General features: G+C 50.0%; 14 protein-coding genes across 14 annotated transcripts; 7 read left to right on the top strand and 7 right to left on the bottom strand.

Moving 5' to 3' along the window:
* Window positions 1–473: 473 nt before the first annotated feature.
* Window positions 474–935, top strand: N7510_001520 (uncharacterized protein; the record flags this gene model as incomplete). The annotated part of the gene is made up of 1 exon (XM_056973447.1): window positions 474–935. The coding sequence occupies one exon, from the start codon at window positions 474–476 to the stop codon at window positions 933–935; it is 462 nt and encodes a 153-aa protein (XP_056838564.1).
* Window positions 936–1,055: 120 nt separating this feature from the next.
* On the bottom strand, window positions 1,056–2,773 carry N7510_001519 (uncharacterized protein; the record flags this gene model as incomplete). The annotated part of the gene is made up of 5 exons (XM_056973446.1): window positions 1,056–1,103; window positions 1,173–1,857; window positions 2,012–2,457; window positions 2,507–2,571; window positions 2,620–2,773. The coding sequence occupies 5 exons, from the start codon at window positions 2,771–2,773 to the stop codon at window positions 1,056–1,058; spliced, it is 1,398 nt and encodes a 465-aa protein (XP_056838563.1).
* A 264-nt stretch (window positions 2,774–3,037) lies between these two features.
* Window positions 3,038–4,158, bottom strand: N7510_001518 (MIF domain protein; the record flags this gene model as incomplete). The annotated part of the gene is made up of 2 exons (XM_056973445.1): window positions 3,038–3,718; window positions 3,769–4,158. The coding sequence occupies 2 exons, from the start codon at window positions 4,156–4,158 to the stop codon at window positions 3,038–3,040; spliced, it is 1,071 nt and encodes a 356-aa protein (XP_056838562.1).
* Window positions 4,159–4,268: 110 nt separating this feature from the next.
* On the bottom strand, window positions 4,269–4,736 carry N7510_001517 (DUF504 domain-containing protein; the record flags this gene model as incomplete). The annotated part of the gene is made up of 2 exons (XM_056973444.1): window positions 4,269–4,531; window positions 4,583–4,736. The coding sequence occupies 2 exons, from the start codon at window positions 4,734–4,736 to the stop codon at window positions 4,269–4,271; spliced, it is 417 nt and encodes a 138-aa protein (XP_056838561.1).
* A 519-nt stretch (window positions 4,737–5,255) lies between these two features.
* Window positions 5,256–5,735, top strand: N7510_001516 (ankyrin repeat domain-containing protein; the record flags this gene model as incomplete). The annotated part of the gene is made up of 2 exons (XM_056973443.1): window positions 5,256–5,342; window positions 5,379–5,735. The coding sequence occupies 2 exons, from the start codon at window positions 5,256–5,258 to the stop codon at window positions 5,733–5,735; spliced, it is 444 nt and encodes a 147-aa protein (XP_056838560.1).
* Window positions 5,736–5,994: 259 nt separating this feature from the next.
* N7510_001515 (uncharacterized protein) lies at window positions 5,995–6,387 on the top strand (the record flags this gene model as incomplete). Its single annotated transcript, XM_056973442.1, has 2 exons — window positions 5,995–6,118; window positions 6,197–6,387. 2 exons carry the CDS (start codon window positions 5,995–5,997, stop codon window positions 6,385–6,387), a joined length of 315 nt encoding a protein of 104 aa, XP_056838559.1.
* Window positions 6,388–7,092: 705 nt separating this feature from the next.
* N7510_001514 (uncharacterized protein) lies at window positions 7,093–8,851 on the top strand (the record flags this gene model as incomplete). The annotated part of the gene is made up of 2 exons (XM_056973441.1): window positions 7,093–7,191; window positions 8,753–8,851. The coding sequence occupies 2 exons, from the start codon at window positions 7,093–7,095 to the stop codon at window positions 8,849–8,851; spliced, it is 198 nt and encodes a 65-aa protein (XP_056838558.1).
* Window positions 8,852–9,711: 860 nt separating this feature from the next.
* N7510_001513 (OPT family oligopeptide transporter) lies at window positions 9,712–12,445 on the bottom strand (the record flags this gene model as incomplete). The annotated part of the gene is made up of 8 exons (XM_056973440.1): window positions 9,712–10,050; window positions 10,107–10,396; window positions 10,461–10,638; window positions 10,696–10,959; window positions 11,007–11,288; window positions 11,338–11,454; window positions 11,522–12,082; window positions 12,140–12,445. The coding sequence occupies 8 exons, from the start codon at window positions 12,443–12,445 to the stop codon at window positions 9,712–9,714; spliced, it is 2,337 nt and encodes a 778-aa protein (XP_056838557.1).
* Window positions 12,446–14,072: 1,627 nt separating this feature from the next.
* Window positions 14,073–16,027, top strand: N7510_001512 (Zn(II)2Cys6 transcription factor; the record flags this gene model as incomplete). Its single annotated transcript, XM_056973439.1, has 2 exons — window positions 14,073–14,189; window positions 14,252–16,027. The coding sequence occupies 2 exons, from the start codon at window positions 14,073–14,075 to the stop codon at window positions 16,025–16,027; spliced, it is 1,893 nt and encodes a 630-aa protein (XP_056838556.1).
* Window positions 16,028–16,276: 249 nt separating this feature from the next.
* N7510_001511 (tRNA-dihydrouridine synthase family protein) lies at window positions 16,277–18,008 on the bottom strand (the record flags this gene model as incomplete). The annotated part of the gene is made up of 2 exons (XM_056973438.1): window positions 16,277–17,707; window positions 17,766–18,008. Coding segments are annotated over 2 exons (1,674 nt in total), but the record flags the coding sequence as incomplete, so codon positions are not given.
* A 279-nt stretch (window positions 18,009–18,287) lies between these two features.
* N7510_001510 (uncharacterized protein) lies at window positions 18,288–20,543 on the top strand (the record flags this gene model as incomplete). The annotated part of the gene is made up of 7 exons (XM_056973437.1): window positions 18,288–18,312; window positions 18,362–19,179; window positions 19,232–19,820; window positions 19,881–19,921; window positions 20,092–20,149; window positions 20,251–20,460; window positions 20,521–20,543. The coding sequence occupies 7 exons, from the start codon at window positions 18,288–18,290 to the stop codon at window positions 20,541–20,543; spliced, it is 1,764 nt and encodes a 587-aa protein (XP_056838554.1).
* A 211-nt stretch (window positions 20,544–20,754) lies between these two features.
* Window positions 20,755–21,646, bottom strand: N7510_001509 (putative heme/steroid binding domain protein; the record flags this gene model as incomplete). The annotated part of the gene is made up of 2 exons (XM_056973436.1): window positions 20,755–21,273; window positions 21,362–21,646. The coding sequence occupies 2 exons, from the start codon at window positions 21,644–21,646 to the stop codon at window positions 20,755–20,757; spliced, it is 804 nt and encodes a 267-aa protein (XP_056838553.1).
* Window positions 21,647–21,828: 182 nt separating this feature from the next.
* On the bottom strand, window positions 21,829–22,771 carry N7510_001508 (Gtr1/RagA G domain protein; the record flags this gene model as incomplete). Its single annotated transcript, XM_056973435.1, has 2 exons — window positions 21,829–22,009; window positions 22,065–22,771. 2 exons carry the CDS (start codon window positions 22,769–22,771, stop codon window positions 21,829–21,831), a joined length of 888 nt encoding a protein of 295 aa, XP_056838552.1.
* A 435-nt stretch (window positions 22,772–23,206) lies between these two features.
* Window positions 23,207–23,509, top strand: N7510_001507 (uncharacterized protein; the record flags this gene model as incomplete). Its single annotated transcript, XM_056973434.1, has 2 exons — window positions 23,207–23,376; window positions 23,437–23,509. The coding sequence occupies 2 exons, from the start codon at window positions 23,207–23,209 to the stop codon at window positions 23,507–23,509; spliced, it is 243 nt and encodes an 80-aa protein (XP_056838551.1).
* Window positions 23,510–23,934: the final 425 nt, after the last annotated feature.

Here is a 23,934-nt window from a genome sequence, read left to right as displayed (position 1 = left end):
CTTGCCCTAACTATATCCTCCGATCTACAACAACCTGGGAATGTCGACTGTCTGTCTGGAACAAACGACAGGAATGGGATTTCATTTCTGCCCAATATTAACTTTCCCAGTGGATGGGTGGTTCACGATCGGAACGCTACTCTGTCACACACTGTTCAAAAGCCGACTGACTGCTTGATGCCCGACTGATTCCTATCCAAGGGAAACTCCTAACTGGCCCTGAAACAGTCGAGGATAATGCAGGACAGGTGTGGCAGCATATCGGTTCATCCGGTTTTTCGTCTGTGTACTGACTTGGTAGTGAACAGACGACCGAACCTGCATACACCCCTCCCGATGGGTGTATATATTGTCGAAGGCTCCTCTATAATCTCACCCTCACCCCGAAGATTTCCGATCAGAATACCTGCTACCCTGACCGGCAAGAGACCCGAGAGAAAGAAAAGCGAAGCACTCATTCATTGCATGCAGCTATGGACCCAAACCCAATGCGCGTGCTCGTCATCGTCTCCCAGCGAAGTGCCCGATGGAAGAAAGCCCAGAATCGCGCCGAGGACCTCGTCCCAAGCGCCATAAGACTGCTTCAGAATAAAAATCTCGGCAACCGATTCCACGCGACAGTTTCCGACGCCAAACTTCTCGCAGTCCAAAAGTGGCGAACCCGCACCTTCATCGTCTTCGACATCTGCAACACCGCCTACGACGCAGAGCTGGGCCATCTCCCCGAGCAGAACCAGCTCCCCGTAGTAGTAGCGCATTTCAGCAAGAAGCAATCAGCATACATGGCCAACGCATGGGTCTCCAACAGAGTGAATCGGGATATCGCACTCCTCCATAACGCCAACGGCTTCGGCGCAGTTCCGCCATACGTCGAAGATTGGGGATTGGGGAAACTGCCTCAGTACCGTCATCCACGCGACATGTCTCTGTTATAGAAAAAGTGTAGTTAACTTTCATTCATGTATTGTTTCACAGCTGTCAATAATGTGGTATCTCAAAAAAAAAACCCCCCTCAAGAGGTGCAGCCTAAACGCCCATGCCTTCTATTCTGAGCATTAAAAGTCCATCGTAAGCTGTGGTGCCATTTTCTCGAGGTCCTCCACCTATTGGGACGTGCATTAGCAATGTTTCACTTCCAGGGAAGCGAGAACAGAAAAAGGATAATAAACTACCTCCAGAAACCCATCGCCGATTCCCCTCGCGCCAGACGTACCATCCGTCTCCGCTCTCTCATAGGCAGCTCTCGCAATAGCCTCCCTCACAAAGACATCGACATACTTCGCCACAACCGCATTAGCATCCTTGGCGACCTTTGTCTTCTCCTTGGTAAAATGGTGATGTAGCAACCGCGTAAGTAATTTGGACGGTATAGTCGGCTCGCTCCAGCTCACGTCCTCTGCTTCATTTTGGGCAGTGGTGATTTCAGCGAGAATGAAGTCTGGCTCTTGGGAGACGGAGCGCTCGCGACTGTGACTAGAGGAGTTGGATCCAGACTCTGCATCCGACGCGTCGTCGGAGACGGCAGCTGATGATGGCGGGGACTGGGCGCGCACACGCTTGCTGGTTGATGTGGATTTGCGATTGGTAGACTTGGAGGCGGAGGCGGAGGCGGAGGATGAGGACTTGGTGGTTTGTTTGGCTTGGCCTTTTGCTTTGGAGGCCGATGTTGAGGATCCGGCGGTGGATGAGGCGCGGCTAGGTGGGTTGAAGGGGAGTCGGCGCTTTTTCTGCGCTGGTTCGCCAGCCATTTTGTGGTGGTAGTGGGAATCGGAGTGGGAGGAGTGTTGAGTGGAACCGAAACGGGCTGTCAACGCGGGTCGCGGATAGTAGGCAAACACGGTGTCAGGTGACTTCGATCTATACAAGACGTTGAAGTGATCATTGTGGCACTGTTAATCGATTCAATTCTCATGCGACTAGAAAGTCCAAAATAGAAGCATACCACTGTTCCTGCCCTCGAAAACCCCATCTCATACTCCGAAAACCAACTTAACTCGGAGGAGTCGCAGACCCTTCCGCTCTCTCCTCAGGAGGATAAACAACAGTCATAGCCACATCGGCGCCCTCAATAAGATTCCGAGTCCTATGCCAAGGAACATCAAAACGGCCCGAGTTGAAGCGGCACGCGTACAAATCATTAGGCAAATCAAGACCGATGTGTTCGTGCAGAGCCTGGTAGATTCCCATCCACCGCTCCAGATCCTTAAGAGCAGCATAGGTGCTATTTGCAATCAGGTTGGGAGAACTGACGCGATTTCCAAACCCACGTGAGGTGAAGAGACAGATAATCCAGTGTCTCTCGGAATCCTGGGGAGGAATCAGCAGCGCCGTGCCCAGTGGTTTCCACACGGAGATGCGTCTGTCGTCGCCGGACTGGAGGTTGATGATGCTGTTTCGTTCTGGATAGTCTATGTAGCTCTGGCAGTGGGAGCGGTAGTATTGGTACGCTTGGGAATACTGTAGGTATATCAGACATGGCTGAGATACCAAAGGGGGCCGCACATACCCTCTGTCGGAACGAGCGAGCAATCCCAGCACCCCATGCACCCATACAGTTACAGGCATCTCGGGCTGAGGTCAGTGTACTTCTGTTTGGATAGGATGCAGGGTATAACTTACGAATCAACCCCGAGCCAGCAGGTGCATCAAAGAGGTTACCGGGAACCTCGACGACACAACTAGTATGTGGAGGATATGGTGGGGAAGACTGGATACTGTCGGTGTTTTCACTGGAGTTGTCATACTCGAGGTACTCGGCAACTTGGCCTGGCATGATGGGCAATACTGCAGAAGAGGGGATGTGGTGATTGCTGACAGTAAACAAAAAAGAGAGAAAGGTGAGGCGCAGATGGGAGAAAGAAAGGTTTTGAGGGAGTTTGTTTACTGTTCCGATACTCAATCTACCAATACATGAGCTACTCTACCAGAAATTTCATATTTCAACCGAGTGAACTCATTCATGACTGGGAATCGAACCGGATAATCTGATACAAAACAGGACAGACTCAGAAACCAACCTAACATATACTGCTCTTCATCACTCTTCGCCTTCAAGTTCAGCTGCCTTCTCCTTCACCTGGGACGACAGATAATCATGGAAACGCAGACGATTAAAAACTTTGTCCCTGACGCTATCTCGTTTTCGGCCACGGGGAGAATGCTGGTCTTTGGGCAACACGATCAACTTTACCTCTTCTGCAGCAGAGATAGGATCTGGTAAGATCTCGGGCACAGCGGGCGAGACAGGGCTCTGAACAGCAGGGATGATGAGAGTTGGTTGACTGTGGCCGCTGCCCGACTTCAAACGACGGCTCATGGATCGCGACAGAGTCCTAAAGAGACCAGGGTTTTCATCCTGAGAAAGGCGTTGCAGACGAGTGATCTCTCCGTGCGCCGTCACTCCATTCGTTGCAAGATTGTCTTCCTGGATCGGGAGGTAGATGATCACGCCCTGGTCCGGTGCCGCACCCAGTAGTTCCAGAAGGGCATTCTGGATGAGAGCGGTGTTGCGGAGATTGATTGTTGGCGCAATCAGGTGTGGCAGAGCGTAGATCTTCAGCAGGTAGGCTGGCACTGATGCATTGCCAAAGAGAAGGCAGACGTCCTGCTGGATCGTTACCATCATCGAGCTTTCAGGCCTCTGGTAGACTTGGGCAAGATGCAGGGCGAGATCCTCAACCAGCTTGGTGGCGCCATCCTTGGGGCTGTCATCTGCAGCCTGCGTTTGGGAGTTAACAGAGAGATCACTATCCGACCAACAGCACGTACTTTCCAGTTGGTTTTCAGCTCTGCAACGACCACCGAGTCTTGACCAACCCGCTCTTTGGGAGAATTGTGCGAGCCTCGCGTGGTGAATGCGTCCTCGTAGTAGAGAGTTTTCAGCTGAGAAACGACGGGCTCGTTCTCGGCACTCTTCTGGGTCACGTAGAGCGTCCGAGAGTCAGCCGGGGCATAGTGCACGGTGGGGGGAGCGTTCTCGTCATCTTCGTTGTTTTCAGGAAACAAAGTAGGCTGAAGAGTGGGTTTCTCCACGTTTATGTTCTGCAGTGGCTTGGAGACCAAGACAGGTAACGATGCAGTGGAGCGTGAACGCCCGGTGGAAGTCAGGTTGGTGGCCAGCCGAGGCAGGGACGGTTTTCTGTGCTTGGAGAAATCCATGTCGGTTGGTTGAAGGGTTGAAGAGAACAAAAATGGAAAGGGAAGGGAAAGTAAGAGAAGAAGAGCAGGACAAAAAGAATGGTGGATGCAGGGAAGGCGCGGTTCCCTCGTTAAGCCAGAAAGGCCAACTCGCGGAAGGCCGAGTTTCCACTGTAGAAGATGGTGTCGGTGCGTCGTCGTCGATCCCACACGACCTCGCCATCGCGGCGCTTGATGTACAGGATGCGATGCTGTGGAATGAACTCCTCATCCGTCAAGTCCTTCTTCCACGACCCCAAACTGGCCTCCAGGCGTCCCTCAAATCGATCCTCATAGCCAATGACAAAGTCGCTGTGATCGAAACTGGGATCCCATAGCAGGCGGTTGATCACATCTGCCCACATGGATTAGTACACCGTACAGCATGGCTAGCGAGATATAATACCGGACGCGGTGCGCAGTTTGTTCTCGGTAGATTCCGCAGAAGAAGGCGATATACTTCTCGGCCATTTGGGCACTGGTCCTGTTGCTTCCTGCTGAGCCTGTGCCGGGGCCTCAAGATGCTCACCACTCTCCTTCTGAGGAAGGTCGGACGCCATTCTCGGCAGATTTGTTTTGAAAATGGCGTGTTTACTACCCCCTTTCATCTGGCATGATCTGACAATTTATAGCTGGTTTTTTGTCCCCCGAGCAATTCTAGATCGGATCGCCTCGAGTCCGTGTCAGCGTGACTAATTGAGCCGCAAAACAGAATACGACATGATCAGCATTCCGTTCCCGAGTCACCGATCTAGAGATGACTCAAGAGGAAGAGTGGCGGTGCCTCGGACATGACTCATGGCCCAAAGCCCCCATGGTCGATATGCCGGACCATAAGGGGGATCGAAGAGAGAAGGCGATGTGGAGCTACTAGTTGCACTACTATTACAGCAGAAGCTAAATGGCCTTGGCTTGCAGAATGATAATTAATATAGTGAATAAGTGGACAGTGACTACGAGTAACCACGACTTGCTTTGGGTTTAGCGCTCTTTATGTCTCACGTGTCTAAATAAGCGAAGCTGGCTTAGCGGTTTCCCGTGCTACTCTATTGTTAAGCCTTGTCAAACATCCCTCACCCATGGCGACTACCGCACCGTTTCCCAACCAGCCAGAACAGGCCATGATAGCTAAACCACAAGGTGATGTTCATGGTAATGCGCTCGAGGTTGCTTCATCGAAAGGCTGTGAATAGACTGTGCAGCTACTGTTAGAGAAAGGCGCTGATGTCAACGCACAAGGTGGCCGCTACGGAAATGCGCTCCAGGCTGCTTCATTTGGAGGCTATGAACGGATTGTACGGTTGCTATTAGAGAAAGGCGCTGGTGTTAACGCGCAAGGTGGCTCTTACGACAATGAACTATTTGCTGCTTTGTCGGAAGGTTATTACGATATTGCAAGGCTGCGGTTGGAGAATGGTTGGGGGAAGTCGCCGATGGCAACATGCTGGCCCAACTCGACTCTTATATCGCCCACTTATCTAGGCAAACATGACGCCTTTATCAAGACCACTGAATGTCTCAATTTCTTCCGGTTTTTCTTATATCCAGCTAACGAATAGAAAGCTTTCGATCTAATCACAGGCACAATTGATTGGGATATATCATGGGCGATCAAGCCTGCCGACAGATGGTCCTGGCAGAATCAGTATGACAGGTAGCCTTCGGTCATCTTCCAGTACGGAGCCAACCAGGCATACCATGATAATCATTTACATCCCTGAATACACCGGCCCGAGGAACTGGCGCCGGGATCAGTCGCAGATTGTCCATCACTAAATTTACTACTAACCAAGTAAAACCAGTCCAGCATGCTTGAGGATGGATTTGAGCCAAGAAGCAAACCTAACTGGCCAGTGTGGAAGAAGGAAGAGCTTACGACGTGGAACAGACAACCTGTATCCACTGCCGTGTAGAGTAGCCCGTGACAATCAGCAATCGGGAGGTATGTCAGGACACGGAAGGAGACGTCGTTCTGGCCCCTAGCGCCTTTTGGTAATCGTGTCTGGGAAAAAAACTTAAGTACTTCGGCGAAAGACTACCCGCCATCGTTGGATGACAGCCGACGACACAGTTATTACTACATTAATGACGGATCGTACCAAGCGCAAACTGACTAAACGATTCGACAATACCGATATTATTGTATCTGGACTGCCATTGAGAAGCCGCTTCTGCTATAGTCTGATCTACGGGGTAAAGAGCTCACACTAGAGATCACTTTCAACTATGTAGATGACCGCCACTCCTCTCCAGCTGTAGGTTGGAAAGGGGAGAAGAGAGAAAAATGTCACGAGCAGGATGCCCGATAAACGTGACGCCAGGCTTGATGCGTAGGAAAATGCCTCTGGCGAGAGACCCATATGGCGTAGCGCCTATAATATGGTGCGATGCGACTCATCGACGTGCCTGCATGGCCCCCCACTACTGGGTAGATCCGATGGGCAAAAAGCATTATCTACTTAAAGCCCGTCACATAAAGCGCTTGGTTACCCATGTGGACAATGCTCCCGCGACCTAGGTGACAGCCCTATGCAGAGCTTGCTTTCACTCCTCTAATGATCAGGTTACTCTGCCGCCATTCTTCTCTAAGTCTACAGCATGCAATATATTTTGATAAACCAGCTTTCATAATATGGCAATAGAATATTTCTATGAAAAAAAAGAAAATAAAAGAAAAGGAAATTTATGTGATGCAAGGGCGGCGGAAGGGAATGTACACAATGCATTTCAATTATGTAGATCCTTAATCCGCTCCCCCTTGAGTAATTGCGGTAAGAGCAAGATCCATGTTATTATAAATAGTCATCATGGACAGCACAAATATTTACAATCCTTCTCACTTGAATCATTTTACTCTCTATTAGATCATCAATTCCAACACGCCAGCTATCTTCCACAATAAGTATAACTATCAATATGAAGGTGCTGTCTCTTGCCATGGCATTTGTCTTTGCCGCACTTGCGGTAGCAGGATCTATGGAAGAATCATCTAGCAATAAATTAGCTGAAAGAGAGGTATGAAAATTTCTATCTAGGGAACACTCCAAGTCATATTTAAGTGCTGACTGAGTTGGACGTGAATAGGATGTAAGTCATGACCCTTGACTATGGAGCGATGGCTTTGTGTACATAGTGCTGACTAGGGATGGATGTGGATAGGGTGTAAGTGATGCCCTCTGACTATGGAGCCATGACTTTGTGCATAGAGCGCTGACTAGGATGGACGGGGACAGGGTGTAAGTGATGACCCTTGACTATAGAGCGATGACTTTGTGTACATAGTACTAACTAGGATGGACGTGAATAGGATGTAAGTGATGCCCTTTGACAGTGGAACGATGACTTTGTGCACACAGTGCTAATTAGGATGGACGTGGATAGGGTGTAAGTGATGGTCCTTGACTAAGGAGCGATGACTTTGTGCATATAACGCTGACTGTGACGGACGTGAATAGCTTGTAAGTGATGACCCTTGACTAAAAAGCGATGACTGTGCACATAGCGCTGACTGGGACGTACGTTAATAGCTTGTAAGTGATACCCTTTGACTGTGGAGCAATGACTTCGTGCACATAGTGCTAACTAGGATGGACGTGGATAGGGTGTAAGTGATACCCTTTGACTGTGGAGCGATGACTTTGTGCACATAGTGCTAACTAGGATGGACGTGAATAGGACGTAAGTGATACCCTTTGACTATGGAGCGATGACTTTATGAACATAGTGCTAACTAGGATGGACGTGGATAGAATGTAAGTGATGCCCTTTGACTGTGGAGCAATGACTTCGTGCACATAGCGCTGACTAGGAGGAACGTGAATAGGATGTAAGTGATGACCCTTGACTGAGGAGCGATGACTGTGCACATAGCGCTGACTAGGAGGGACGTGAATAGGATGTAAGTGATGACCCTTGATTTGGAGCTATGACTTTGAGCACACAACGCTGACTGGGATGGATGTGAATAGCTTGTAAGTGATGCCCCTTGACTGAGGAGTGATGACTGTGTACATAGCGCTAACTAGGATGGACGTGAATAGCTTGTAAGTGATACCCTTTGACTGTGGAGCGATGGCTTTGCGCACACAGTGCTAACTAGGAGGGACGTGGATAGAGTGTAAGTGATGCCCTTTGACTGTGGATCGATGACTTTGTGCACAGTGCTGACTAGGATGGACGCGGATAGGGTGTAAGTGATGACCCTTGACTATAGAGCGATGACTTTGTGTACATAGTGCTAACTAGGATGGACGTGAATAGCTTGTAAGTGATGCCCTTTGACTGTGGAGCAATGACTTCGTGCACATAGTGCTAACTAGGGACGTGGTTAGGGTGTAAGTGATGTCCCTTCATTTTGAGCGATGACTTTATGCACACAGCGCTGACTGGGATGGACGTGGACAGCTTGTAAGTGATGCCCCTTGACTGAGGAGTGATGACTGTGTACATAGCGCTAACTAGGATGGACGTGGATAGGGTGTAAGTAATGACCCTTGATTTGGAGCTATGACTTTGAGCACACAACGCTGACTGGGATGGATGTGAATAGCTTGTGAGTGATGCCCTTTGACTGAAGAGCGATGAGTTTGAGCACAGCGCTGACTGGGATGGGCCGTTAGTAAAGCAGCCGCTGGAAATTCCAAACGAGGTGTACTTCAATGCCTTGCTTCCGTGAGTATTGGGCAGGATCTCATAATAGTCACCCTATCGAGCTCTGATTCATAGCGGATTCTGTCTTTAGTGCGGACTCTACCTTCGACTTATTTGCTCTTCTCATCCTTTCTGCCTTGGTAAAGGTTTTTCCTGATTAAGGTTTCCCTGTACTGTTATGCGAATGCAAAGGCTTTATTTCCCAGATCTTCATCAATATTTCCCTTCTTATTCACGTAGTACAATATACTCAATGGTGCCATGCCTTAGAGACGAAGAAGTTTGGAGCACACCTCGAGAAGTTATGAGTTAAGCTTCTCGTCCACCGACATAGGACGAGTTGTTAGGAGGCCGGTTTTTATTGGCGAAGGTTGATGACTGGACGCCCACTACATCCAGCGGCATGGGTAAAACCACGCAGCGAGACAAACAGTGTTGAGAAATGAGATTACTGCAATTTATACCGACCTATCGAGGATACAGGGACAAATGCAGGCCCGGCGGAAGATATCTTAATACAGGCTAGCAGTGAGGGTGGGGCAATAGCTATCAAGATCATGGTGCTCAATAATAACTCTAGGCCTGCAAGTATCATCGCAGGAATTCCGGTACCTAAGGTGAATGTCTGGAGCAGTCGTACAAATAAGAACGCTGTCGGTGCTGAAAACACCATTATGGAGAATACAGATGGTAAGGAACAGTTTTGGACTAGAAGACTCGGAATCCACAAGAGAGAGAGAGGCATGGCGCCGAGTATGGCCATTCCAAGATGACGCTTCAAAACAGAACGACAAAGCTAGTCTCGTATTTGCTCTTATTCACACTTCAATATATTCCTTAGTCACTTCAAAAGCACTGATATAAGACAATACCACCGCACTGCCTTTACTCTGATACAGGACACCAATCATAGTTTCCATTCTCATTGTTCCCCCACCATGATGGGAATGGATGTGACGGTCCACCCGCCCCGAAAACCGCAAACGAGAGTATGAAGAGAACTGTAAGGCTTGCTCCATCGAAGGCTCCAGTAACTAGGTATGAGTAGTCCTTGAAGATTCGTGGATGGTAGTTCCGGAGGTAGTACTGAACAAAGAAGCCGGCGATGATCCAACTGAGGATGACACAAGTCTGGGGTTGATTATAAGGGATATAACCGGCAAATTGAATGAATTGTGCCAGATTGATTTCCGAGACATCGAATCTTCCGATCTTAGGGACAAACTAGAGATAGCAGTTGCATTAGCTCGAAGGAGGGGAGAAATTCTGGGCTTGCTTACTTGATAGAAAAGACGGTGAATAACAACAGCACCAGCACCGATGAGTATGCCAAAAGGTACCATCTCATACTCGGAGCCGATCTTGTAAAGATAAGGGGCCAGAGCCCAGGAGGCCGCATTGGTGTTGTACGCTTGCATAGTCGCACCACTCCAGGAGGAATTTCCGTTGCCATTGGAGAGAAGCGCTCGATTACCTGACACAATGGAAATCATGACTGCGTAATTGATAAAGCCACCAAGCATAGTGCCGTAGACCTGAGTCAAGAACATAACGCGGGGAGGAATTTTGACTAGATCAATGGGTCAACTTCTATTTGAAAGAAATAGATGAGATGAGATATAGAAAATGCTTACGATATTCACCCATCTTCAAGTCATTGGACAGATTGACCGCATTGGCAATGACATTGTGCGACCACGCAGCAAAGTACATGTTACCGATCGGGCGTCCCGGTAAGGAGAGACCAGCAATCAATTTTGACAAGTTATTGGTGGCAATTCCATTACCATAACGAGCATATAAGATGATACTCTGGAACAGAATCTGGTCAGAGTCCATCTGTAAATGTTGAACCCGAGGATAACTCACAAACGGCGAAACAATAATACCAGTCAACAACGAAACAACGTATGCCCATGCTGGCAGTGTAATATTCTCTTTGAGGACTACGATGAGACCGAGGACAAAGCTGCCTATAAGAACCAGAGCATACCACCACCATGGTGCTTCCTTGTAATGCTTGGCCATGTGCGCATGGTGTCGATCGTCATATTTACCCTCTCTCGCGCTTTTGTACGCACGCCAAATATCTTTTCCCCAGAAAAGAAAGCAGTGGACAATTAGAGCGCCAATCTAGAAAGCACTTAGTTGTAAATTCGAAACAAAGCTTGTGCACTTACTGCAGCATTTGCCATGAACATCGCAAACGCAAATGTCCCTGTTAGCTTGGGCAGACCATATTTGACCAGGGCTGATTCGTCGAGCACACCGCTGGGAAATACCGCATCAAGCGGATATGATGTACCATTACTCATATGAAGTGATGTCGACATGAATGGAAGCGATTTCGCATTCCAGCCGTTGCCATAATAGATGCCGATCATGGCAATGAAACAGGCAAAGAATCCAACGGCTTGGTGAAGTTGAAATTTGAGAGGAAGAGCAGTTTGAAAGGATGTGATCTGGAGTCATTAGTTTATTAGTGTGGAGGTATCGATTGCACCAGCTTACATATTGCCAGTCGAAAGAAAGTGAGAAGATCCCTAGACCCTCGTTGGTGGTAGAGCCACCGAAAACATTGGTGAGTACGGCGGCGGTACTACCAGTTGCCTTTTGCGAAGCCAGACACTTGAAACTCTTGAGTCAGCGACTTTTGTCAAATTAAAAGAATTTAAGGGGACATGCAAACACATACCGGGATAGAGACAGAGTTGAGCCACGGGAAAATGTAGGCAGGAATGATCTCGTAGATAGACATGCCAGTGAAGGCATACCAGAAATAACGGAGTGGCTTGGAGTTCTTCACCTCCTGCCAGTGAAGCCCCTGGAGAACCTTAACGGTAGGCAAAGTACTCCAGTAGACAGACTCAGGGTGCCAGACAGCAATAGGGCGCATAAGACCACATAGACCATAACCAAACAGGCCGATAGAGATCGTGCTCAAGATGACTGTAGCCGCGCTCAGAGGAAGATTGTAGAAAAGATCCTGCGCAGCAAATACTTGTGAACTAGCGGAAGCATTCGAGGCCGATGTGGCCGTGATTGAACATATCGCGTGCTCCTTGAGAGTCCATGGTCCAGGATTCACGAATTTAATTAGTGAGAGCCAGAAAGGGAGTTTCCCCTGGCCGCCTTTCGCCCGCCACCGAGCCTCATACTTGTCACCGCGGGGGAGAAATTTGGCCCAAGCATTGCCGACAAAGTAGGAGATGAGGACGATGAAAGTTCCTTGAATTGTGATCAAGGTCGGTTTAAACTGGCAATACATGTATCAGCCCTTCTGCGCAAGGTAAAATGCATGCTCATTGAATACCATATAAATCTGGTACATCACAGCCTGGAAACACGAAAGAATCGAGGCTAGGACGATACTGCGAAAGGTCAAGGCACTGTCGAAGTCATCTCGCAGCGGCAACAGGTGATCGGCCGCATCAGCACCCGTGACAATCACCACGTCCGCACTGTCGCGGTCACTTTCGCCGCTGAGGTCGTCCTCGATAACTCGAGGCTCCTCTTTGTCTGCCAGCATGGTGAATGCCGTCTTCTCGTCGTTGCTAACCCCATTGGATGTCGAGAGGCGATCGCTCTCTCTGTGCGAGTCCGACATCAATTCCGACATGTTTTAGGACCCTTCGTCAGTCAGGGAGCTAGAATTTGCGTGACAAAATGGTCCCTCATCTGCGGGTCTGGGCTTTGCCCTCCTTTTTATGTTTTTATCTGGGTGATCCGGATAGTGTGGTTACTAGAAGTGATACCATCCAATAGTAAAATGACCAAAGCCACTCGGGCCGCTTTTTTCGCCATCCCGGCCTTCACGGGGACTAGAGTATTGGTTGTCAATAAGAAACCCATCACTGAAGTGGTCACAGGGAGAGCTAGGGTAGTACGCCAATGCTCGAACCTTTCCCCTTTCGTTTTCGACTTTACCCACCTTGCATTCTTGCAAGGATCTTTGGCCGCTCTTGTTGGTTATCTTGTTTCCCCGCCTGCCAAGGGGGAAAAATAACGATACGCGATCAAGCACCCGTAGAATTCTTCCATTTTCTCTTGAAGTAGATGGAGGGTCATACACACTCTCTCTGGTTGAACCACAAGATTTTCGGATGACACGATTTTTGGGCGTTGCTTAACGGAAAGCTAATTGAGACGAGGTCTCATATCGCGTTATCGGGTTCTCAGCTGACGCTATCTAGTGGCGTTCTAGAGTCGGAATCTGCCGTTGCAGATTTTAATCGGAACACTGTTGGTTTAGTTACCCACCAACTTTTTGATACTGAAAACGAATTCCAATGGAGAGGGAAAGAGAGGATCAAGCCTGTGTGGAGAGACATGTGGTAGGCAAAAGAGAAATGACAAACAGTAAGAACCAGCGTCCAAACGGGGTGATCTGGGCGAACGGAGCGGCAGGGAATCCCGACGGGGGACCCTGCGCCACACCTTCAGACTTCTGGAAGGGTTTCCTGAGACAATACCACGCCATTTTGACCTTTCTGCCGTCACCCCGGTTTGTACATAATACCATATCGACATTGAATTATGCAACTAATATTAGTCTTTTAAGGTTTAGCTTCCATCCATCCTCAAGGGAAATTTGGCCAAGTGGTACCGAACCCGGAAGCGACGGTGCGCTGCAAAAAGAGAATGAATCGTTTTTCTATTGCTATCCAGTCATGGAGAAGGCTTCTAGTGTGGAAAAATGTACTCAGATTTGCAACAGGATTGTCGGATCAGTCATACCAGTTTTTGGTCTACGCTATTGAACAAGCCTCAGTTATTGGAAATATATTTCTTTGTCGGCTTAAGCCTGGGCAAGGATATATTTAATATAATGAGTTTAATGATTGCCTTCCCACCCAAATCTCACTTCTATTATACCTTTTCTTATACCGAGACAACGGAATTAACAAACTCGATAGCAAAGCTTGCGATCTTGTTATATGTGAGGTTTACATGTTCCCTAACTAGTTACAACTTGAGGGTGGGAACGCTTCAGGCTTGTGTTCGGTGGGGTTGGACATCCCTAAACGGCGAAAGAACCCGCTGCCCAGTCGCACTTGAACCAGGACAATCAGGTTGCTGAGCGGGGTAGAAATGTCATTTGGCAGGAATCGAGAGTCATCATTGATAACCATCAACCTGTTCCGACTATGTCGCAAGCAAGATACTACCGACCATGAATTCTGTCTCTCCGAAAGCAGTCCAGCGAGAATCATTATTTGAGTTCCCTCGGCCCTTTAGAGAACAATATGGAGACTGGAGAAACGGAGGCCAACGTGGCAAGCCAACCATCCGCGAAAATGGAGAATCCGAATCGGCGAAGACCAAAATCAAAGGGAGGCTGTGCCCGGTGCAAGCAGCGTCGAGTAAGTCGAGGTGAAATATGCACAGTTGACTGTGAGTGGATTCGAAGACTGATTCAAACCAGCGAAGGTGTGACGAGACAAAGCCCAGTTGTCAGGAGTGCGTCAAACGAGGCCAGGAATGCCCTGGTTACCAGAGGCCAACATTGAAGTGGAGACATGTATTCAAAGAAGATCATGCGGGCGGAGTGGCTCAGACTCGTGCTGTCGAAGAGCCGCCCAGAGTTGTCTTACCCAGCGTGACTGAACTAGTGAAGGAAGATAGTGGTATTCAACCACAACGTGCGGCGAATAAAACCGAGCCTAATCCTTTGTTTGACCAAATGCCGGATATTGACTCTTCGGCGAACACCCTACCTAGACTGGAGTGTGTGACAGGTGGATTGGCCATCGTCAAGACCACTTCTCGGACACAGAGCTTGGACATTCTGCAAGAACGCCTGGCCAACACAGCAATCCCATCGTTCCTCATCCACATGCCCACCATCCTGGTGCAATACTACTTTGACTATGTGTGCAAGTCCTGGTCCTCATTTGACTCTCCTCTGAATCCTTTTCGTCGGATTTTTAGTCGCCTCTGGAGTCAAAGCGCCCCGGTTTATTTTGCTATCCAGAGTATGGCCGCTGCATCCCTCGCAAACGACTTCCCCGCCACGCGTGCAATTGGAATTCAGACAAGACGACAAGCCATTGCGTGTCTTCAAGATGCTCGTCGTTCGGAGGATTCTGAGGATGGCGATGATGATTATTTCCTAGCCCTTCTAATGATCGGGATGACAACTGCATGGCATAATGCTTCTGACTTGGGCTTGAATCACCTGAAAGAGGCAAAAGAGTACATCATCCAGCAGCGACGAAGGTGCCAGAGTCCTAACTCGGCTTTTGCAAAGCAGTATCCTCTATTTAAACAATGTCTTCTCTATTGGAACATGCTTGCAGCATTCGTGGCGGAGGACTCGCCGCTGTTAGCCGAGGAAGAAGCCAGCGACAGCTCAGAATTGGAGCTGTCTGTATACCTTGTTGATGGACAAATCCTACCCCATCCGTGGACAGGATCTGTGGGAAAGGTGCTCAGTCTTTTCTACCGGACTGCACGATTGATCCGGGGCGTTAGCACATTCTATCGCTCTTACCGGGACTCGCTCGACCTCGGGGCTCTTGATGTAAATTTCTTAGTCGAGGAGATTGAGATTCGGCAGAGGGCCGAGCAACTCGAAGAAGAAATCCTTTCTGCTGAGTTACTGTCGTATTCCGGTCTTATTGAAACCGGTGACACCAATACACCGCCGTCTCATTTTATCATATTGGCAGAGGCGTATCGCTGCACAGCACTGTTGCAAATCTACCACGTCTTTCCAGATATTTTAACTGAGAGGTTTCGTCTGAACCAAATCCTCGGCAATGAACCCTCAGGTCTATTTGCAATGTTATTTCCAAATGCTCACGTCACCAACGCCTCGCATCCATCCGCCACAGACGCACGGCGAAAGTTAGCACTGCATATTGTATCCCTTCTGGACCAGTTATTCCCCAGCTCGGGAACAAGGTGCATGCTACCGGTTCTTCTAGCTGCCATTGCCAGCGACCTAGTATTTTCATCGGAGTCACTTTTCGGCCCAGCAGCGAATGCAATTGCCGGTCTGAGCTCACTTGACGTGGAGATCGCTCAGGCTAGACGGAAGGTTAGCATGTGGATCTCGGAGCTTGTTTTGATCTTGCCGAAGCGTCCAATGCAGCGCATTTCTAATCTTGTGCGTGAGACTTGGGATCGGGCGGACGATGGACGTAATGAGTTTTGGTTAGATGTTATGCTTGAGAGAAAATTGGGAACCATTTTGTAGAATCATTGCATTGCCTTCGTAGTTTTGCATTAATGACTGCAATGGTATTTAGAAATTTAGATTAATTTGATCGATCTTTATTTCAAGTATGTTTTGCTGTATATACATTAACAGAACTTAGCACCAACAGCGCTATGCAAAATCATGATTTATCAACGCTACTCTGGAGTGTGTCATAGAGAGCCAGCCGCACTCAAAGTTCAAAGTGAGAGCAAGAAGCGTAAGATGGGGAGGCCGGAATCGATAGGCTTATCCGCTCACAAGAGCATCGGGTGTGAGTGTGGCAGACGTGTTAGCGGGCGTCCCGTCCGGAGTTTCCGTAGCGGAAGGGGTATGCTCTTGGGTTGAGTCTTTCTTTTCAGTATCAGGACCCGCCTTTCTTTTCTCTTTGAGTGCGCCGATTTCCATTGCCTCCTCGGGCAAGAGGCGAATATGCGGCTGACAGATCCACCACGGCCTTCCGTACTCGGCGATAGTTGCTTTGGACCCGGTCAGGCTCTCGTCGGGTTTCTGCTCAAACTTCTCGGGACATGCATCGTATTCCTTCAGTCCGGACTTGACGGCTCGCTCAATGAGGCTCAAGACATGTTCAAAGGCGGCCATGTCACCGGGTCGCGATCTCGCGAGCGCATCGCGGACGTTAGTGTGCGTGGCCACCATCGGTCGAAGGACCTGGAAGAGGTGGCCTTGCATGACTCCCAGGCTGGGAGAGTTGGGCCTTTTGGCCTTATCTTTCTTTTGTTTCTTCCTCGGTGGACCTTCGGGTTCTTCTTCCTCTTCTTCCAGTCCCTTGAATTCCTCCTGCTCGCCCACTGGATCTGACGGAAGATAAAGAGGCTTTCGCTCTGGGACTGGCTGCTCGAGAACGTATTTGTAGATGATGTCAAAGTACCGTCGAATAATGGCATCGATCCGGTAGCCACCCTTTCCATCTCGTCCTCGCCAGTATTCCCGACCTTCACTTCCAATTGGAGGCGGTTTGCTAAAGATGGTGGGGTCTGACAGATTGCCTTCGGCGCTCATGATCCCGTCGGCACCAGTCTCCTCGAGACAGCGCTCTAGATCCTCGTAGTTGAGGATATTTCCGTTGGCAAATATCACGGTCTCCGGCGGCAGATTATCGCGCAGGTACCGGACATAGCTCCAATCCGCCACGCCAGTGTTGTGACCCTTCTGTTCTCGCCGTCGCCCATGCACCGAAATTATGTTGGCTCCGGCGGAGAGAATCATCTGGGCATACTCCAGTGTCTTCTCTTTGGTCTCCTGAATGCGGAATTTCGCAGTTATGGGCACCGACAGGTCGTTATGAAGCCGGTTGATGAGTTTGTAGATCAAGTCCCAATCTTCCTGGAGGAAGGCACCATAGTGGCCCCTCTTTGCGATTCCTTGCGGACATCCGAGATTCAAATCCACAGCATCACAATATGGCGCCACATGCTGTGCTGCCTCTAGGAATTCAGTAGGATCGTTTGCGCAAAACTGGACGAAAAGAGGTCGGTCGAAGGCCGGGTTCCCGTCGAGGAACAGGGCGTCCTTCTTACCCTCGCGGGTCGGTTGGAAATATTGAGTTCGGACACGCGCTTGTTCACCGAAGAGGCGCGCATGAAACATCGGGGAATATGCAAGTAGTGACTTTTGTTCGTCCGGTGGCATAAACGATCGAGTGAGCATGCGCCACGCCTACGATGGAGAGCATGTTAGTGCTGTGGCAACTGGCAAGGAGAGCGAGAGGACTCACAAACTCCGATCTGTCGACCATAGGGGCAACGATATATTTGGGACTTCCAATGCTCTCGTAGAATTCTCTGCCGAGAAGCTTCTTTCGCTGCTGAGGCGCAGGCACCTGCTCGGCGCTCGGGGATTGCGCCACGTCCGAAACGGCCATGGTGGCGGAGCTCGATCGAATATTTTTGGGTAAGAAACGCCCCAACCAAGGGGCCAGCTGCCTCAAGACACCTATTTTGGCTGCAAAGAAAGTATGGCTGGGGATGAGATAGGCGTCGCAAATTATACGCCGCGCAAAAAAAGTATTATCTCGGGTCGGAATAACAATATCCCCTTATCTTATCGACGCGGGGGAAAGGCGCGTCTTAATTCTTGCTGAGGAAGATACCGATCAATTCATTGGTTAAGGGGAAATGGAATAATGCTGATGCAATGGATTTGACTGTGCGGCGGATAAAATGCCCTGAAAGATCCATGACCTGAGCCTTGGAACCCGCATGATAGTCGAGTCGCATCTGTATTGACGCGATCAACAATGGACTCCTCCACCGGAGCGGGAGGTAAACCTGACCCCAAGAACACATCCCGACTTTTCTCATGATTGAATAGTTCCAATTCACCTGTTCCTCTCCGAAGATGGTCTCTACAGTGCTCATGTGAGCGGAAAAGACCTAGTTATTCATTCAAGCCCTGCCTCCACCGATGCCAGGGAAGTGCAAATCGCAAGACTCAAAGAGTCACCGCCGAAACTCATCAAATACGCGCCAACAAGCAAGATCTTCAGTACAAATGAAGGCTGGACGACCTCTGAGCAGCGGTTTCTAACCGCCAACGACTCGCGCATCTCCGTCTGGCAGCCACACCCCCTGCAAATATTCGCCGACATCGAAAACATCGAGCTAGGATCATTGAATGTCGAGTTTGGCGGCGACGGGAATGAAATCATCGTCTTCCATGCATGGCATACCAAATTATCCATCCATTTCTTGGACACTGGTCGAACCTCAATGATCAAGTCGCCCAAGTTCTCACATACTCTCGGGTTCGGATACCGGCCGCAGACGCGACAACTGGCAATTCTATTGAAACCAGAAGCTTCTGATATCCTGACTGTGCATGAGCATCGATCTTACGATCTCATCAACCGCGCAGTACTGTCTACGATTGATGCACAAGGCTTGAAATGGAGTCCGGATGGGAGATGGATTGCGGTATGGGATGTTGCCAGTGCTGGGACCAAGGTGTTGGTTTTCACGGCGGATGGGCAGCTGTATCGAACCTACACTGGGCCCGGGGAGGTGGATGAGTCGTTTGATTTGGGCGTGAAACAGATTGAATGGAGTCCTGCCGTGGGACCGAATGATACCTGCGACACATTGGCCGTTGGCAAGGTCAATGGACATGTTGACCTTCTACGGACTCGAACGGTATGTTATATAACCCTGACCACCTCGGGCATACATGTGCTGATTCCGTTAGTTTACATCCGCCACGACGCTGTCGCATGTTTTCCAGATCGACGCTAATTCTCCGATTATCTGGCGAGAGCGATACATCAATGCAGAAGGAGATGCCGAATATGTTGAGGCATCGAGCTCCTCTGCGTTCAGCATGAGTCTCGAGTCATCAGGCCCATCACGGGGCGTTTCCATCTTGGCGTTCAGTCCCGACGGGAATCTTCTAGCTACAGTTGATTCTATGCGATCCAATGTGCTGTGGATCTGGTCTCTTGATGGAACGCCTAGACTTGCGTCGGCGGTGATACATGAGCAGGCCGTTCGACAGGCTGTTTGGCATCCATCCACGCCTCAGCTTTTGATCAACACTGTCATGACGAATTTACCCACCGTGCGCTGGTGGTCGCCTGGCCACCAGCCGGTGATTGCTCGGGTTCCTACTCGCCGCAACGAGAGCGGAAAATACGATGTGAAGTGGCTTGTTGGGCCAGAGGAGGAAGCAGTGTTCTGGTTTGGGTCCACGGAGGAGTATGTGGTGGGCTATTTGTCTGCAGAGGATGGGACAGTGCAGTTTGACGTGCTTAATCGAGTCCTCAACACTCCTAACGGGAGTAATAGTATCATGCGATAGTTGAAATGTCTTGTTCCGCTATAATAATTTCATGCCTCAGGCGCCAATATAGATGCTTCTGACGTAATCACCGCTAACCGAGTCAGTCACCTGATTAGGGCTGCCCTGGGTCACGCCCCACCATTTTCGCACTTGAAGAGAGCGGCCGAGCTGACCTCTTCCTTTGAACATCCACCCTAACAGTCAACATGGTGAGCGCTCTCGACACATCATTCCATCGTCCACAACTAATCAACATGATTCTATAACAGGCGCCCGCAGCATCGACCGGTGGCAAGAAGCAAAAGAAGAAGTGGTCCAAGGGCAAGGGTATGCCGTCCCCCCTCCGACCGTGATCGATCTCGGCCTCTACGCCGGGAACCAAGAACCCTCCCAAAAAAGAACGAAAGAAAGCTAACTATTTCCAACAGTCAAGGACAAGGCCCAGCACGCCGTCGTCCTCGACAAGAGCACCTCGGAGAAGCTCTACAAGGATGTCCAGTCCTACCGTCTGATCACCGTGGCCACCCTCGTCGATCGTCTGAAGATCAACGGCAGCCTCGCCCGCCAGGCTTTGGATGACCTTGAGGAGAAGGGCCAGATCAAGAAGGTTGTCGGCCACTCCAAGATGAACATCTACAGTCCGTTCCCACCTTTTCCCGCGACATCTTTTCCATCGTATACTGACTTTTTTTTTTCAGCCCGTGCCGTCACCGCCGAGTAAACGATTCCGTCTTTCGACTTTTCGCGCGGTTCTCTTCTTTTCCTTGTGCTACGAATGATATCATTTCAACCATGGGAATGCTCGGTTGGGCAGTGTGTTGATGCAAATGTGGCCGGTCGCTCGCCTCAAGTATCCGCTCTTGGACGGTGTCGGTAGAAATCCAAAATGACAAAAACTTTTACCAAACCCTTTATATTCAACGTAGATATGGCTATGAGCTTCCCTTGTTCTTGTTCTTGTTCTTATCCATCTGACTCCGTTTCGGCCTCTGCTTCTGTGCACTCTCACACAGCGTCCTAGTCGTCTCCCCCTCTGCCTCCTCCGTATCAAACACCACCCTTCCAACGGGGAAGTACTTCTTATGGTTCCGAAAGAACCCGTCCCACCTCTGCACAGTCTTCTCAACACTACCTCTCGCATCACGGAGTTCCTTCTCGCGACGGATCTTCCTCTGCGCAGAAGACAACTCCTCCTCGACGTCGTCAACAGGCAGGAACATCTCCTCCACGCCGCGCAGATCAGGCGTCAGATCCTCTTTAAAGCAGCCCGTCACAAACGCGCGCGTGGCGTCCCGCCCGGCGAAGAAACTGTAGCTCCCGCCAGGGCCGTAGACGACTGGACTGGACGAGACGTCGAAGACGGTCCCGTTGACGGCGAGGTAGATGGGCAGGGTGCGGTCGGAACCGTTGTATAGGGAGAGTTCGGGGGGTGTTAGGGATAGAGGACCGCGCTTTTGTAGGAAGGGGTGGGTTAGAATGTTTTGTTTCTGTGTCTGGAGATGGAAGCAGGAAGGCATTATTGCTTACCACCCACCGCACCACCACGGGCCACCGGGTGTACCACGGCCGATACCCCCAGAGCATTGACTCGCCGGAGGTCATGTAGTAGGACAGTCCGCACGAGGCCACCACCAGCGCCAGGGCTACGCGGATGAGGTCCAGCACGCTGATCGCCGGGTCCTGGTCATTGTCGCGCTCGCTTTTGCTCGAGGCACTCGAGGCACTCGAGGCGGAAGACGACCCTCGACGTCGTGGTGTGGGGGCCCCTGCGTGTCTGTCATGGCCTTGGTTCGAAGCGACGTGGCGTTGGCGCAAGTCCGACATGGTTGGTGTGTGTTTGTTGGTGATGGATGGGGTGAAGACAAGCTGCTTAGGTGGGTCATGCACGGCCTCGGCAGTTTCTATGCGGCGTTTTCAGGTTGCATCATTCAATAATTGTTCATGCGGGCTTTCCTATAACAATACTCCTACTATGTCCATAGTCAATCGTGAACGGACTGAATTAACTACCCGACCGACTCCAATGGCCCAGCGGCATCCTGTTCTTCCTGCTGCTCCGGCTCCTGTTCCCAGCTGCGGGAAAACACATCGTTTAGCGCCTCTTGGAATGTGCGGCAGTTCATGTCAATCAGGCCACGCTTCTCCTTCGCTTCACGGTTGCGGATCACTGAAACAAGACACAGATATCTGCCAGACAGTATTAGCGAATGTTGGATCACTGCAAAAGCCAAACAAGACATACTTGTTCATCTCCATCAAGTGGATCATGGTCTCATCATGCAGGACGACATGGCTCTCAGCCTCCTGGATCTGTTCACCCTTTGGTTTTCGATCTGGATGATCCCACGAGTAAAGCTCAGAGACATCGACAATCACATCGATGTAGTCAGAGCACATCTCGTAGCAGGCCATGTCAACTGGTCGAGTATCTGATGCAATGTAGATCTTGCTCAGGACGTCAAACAAATAGGTCTTCTCAAACCCACAGTTATTGGCCAGGGTGTTGATCAGATTTTCCAGTGTCGACAGATTGGGGATGAGTTTCTGGATGACCTTGCTGAAGGCCTCGAATACGGAATAATCATAGATTGAAGTGAGGTAGTAGTGCACGGGTGCATTTTCATACCCGGCATCACTGAGCTCATCGGAGATGCGCTGCACGATGTCCTGGAAGGTGTCGGTGCGGTACTCGTCTGACAGTCCGTCCACCTTGTGGATGAAGACTTCGATGTTGACGCCCGGGTAGTATTGCTGCACCGTCAGGATTGTGCGGTTGAGTCGCGCGACCGAGTCTAGGTAGTCATCTTGCGCATCTATCACCCACACCAGCGCCCCTAGACTGCCGAAGATGTCCTCGAGGTCAAAGGATGGTTCGAGGTATTCCAGCTGGCCGGGGAAATCCCAGACTTGAAAGTCCATGAAGGAGCTGTAGGTGTCAGTCAAGCACATGGTAGACAGCAAAAGGGGATGACACACTGAATTGAGTCTTTCTGGATCCGCGTTGTTGATTCTAGGAAGAGGGTTTCATTTGGTGGCATCTTGTGGAAAACAACACTTGCGATGGAAGATTTGCCACTCCTGGAACATGGTTATTTCTGATTTTGAAAACTTTCAGGCACACATACCGGCGAAGTCCCATCAGGAGAAGACGGGGCTTAGCATCGCGACCTTTTGTGGTGGACAGCGGGGCCAATTTGGTCTGTGCTGGTGCACCACTCACCGGGTTCGTTCCCTGTAAGAATTTCTCAAGGCTTAGCTGGGTTATGGTCTTTGGGGCAGGGGATTCAAGAGATTCTCGGGTAGGGGTCTGCGCGTCCGTGGAAAGGGCATATTGACGGGGAGCTAGCAGTGCGGAACATGATCGATGGTGCGCACATGATATAGATGGGCGCACCGAGCAAGGACATGCAGAGCCTCATGCTTCCAGAGGGAAAGCAGACGGGCGTGGGTGGTTCATCGTCTCACCAACAAACAGAGCGCAACTTACCTCCATCGAATCAAGAGGCCCCCGGAGGCCCGAAGGAAGCAGTGGCTGCGGACCGGGGGAGGGAACGGTGAGCAACTCAGGGGACAGTTAAGCGAGAGTTAATCGTCCTGCACATGGGAATAAACAGCTCGGACGCGACAACCAAGAAGAAGAAGAGACAAATTGAAGAAGGGGAGGAGGAGCAAGTTGAAGCGGAGTAACTGGATGTTCTTATCGCTATCTTATCTTATCGCACACTCTCGTACTCTGTTCTTCTCCCGACTCAGGCCCTCTTCTCATCCATCCTCCCATATACCGTGGCCTTCACGCGAAAAGCTACTAGGACATCAATCCTGTGACTCATTTCTTCTGGTTCCAAATATTACCAGAGGGATAGTACATGAAAGAAACTCTGGCTAGACGTCCGGATTCGTGTCTATGATTATCTGCTTTGTCATAGTTGTGGTCGATATCTTCGCCCTGGGGTTCCTGCCTGCAAGAGAGAATCGGAAATGGGATCATGACGCTATGTTAAGTCGGAGCATTACGGACGAGGTTCAGGATGAAGTCGTTAACGTTACAGGTTTACGGAACCGGCAATTTAGAATAATTGTACAGAGACCCAGCTTCGTCATTATCTCATATT

Source organism: Penicillium lagena (assembly GCF_028827675.1).
Source record: "Penicillium lagena strain IBT 129212 chromosome Unknown utg000001l_segment0_segment0, whole genome shotgun sequence".
NCBI lineage: Eukaryota > Fungi > Ascomycota > Eurotiomycetes > Eurotiales > Aspergillaceae > Penicillium > Penicillium lagena.
The sequence above is the reverse complement of the archived record's forward strand: the minus strand, read 5'-3'. Positions and strand labels throughout refer to the sequence as shown.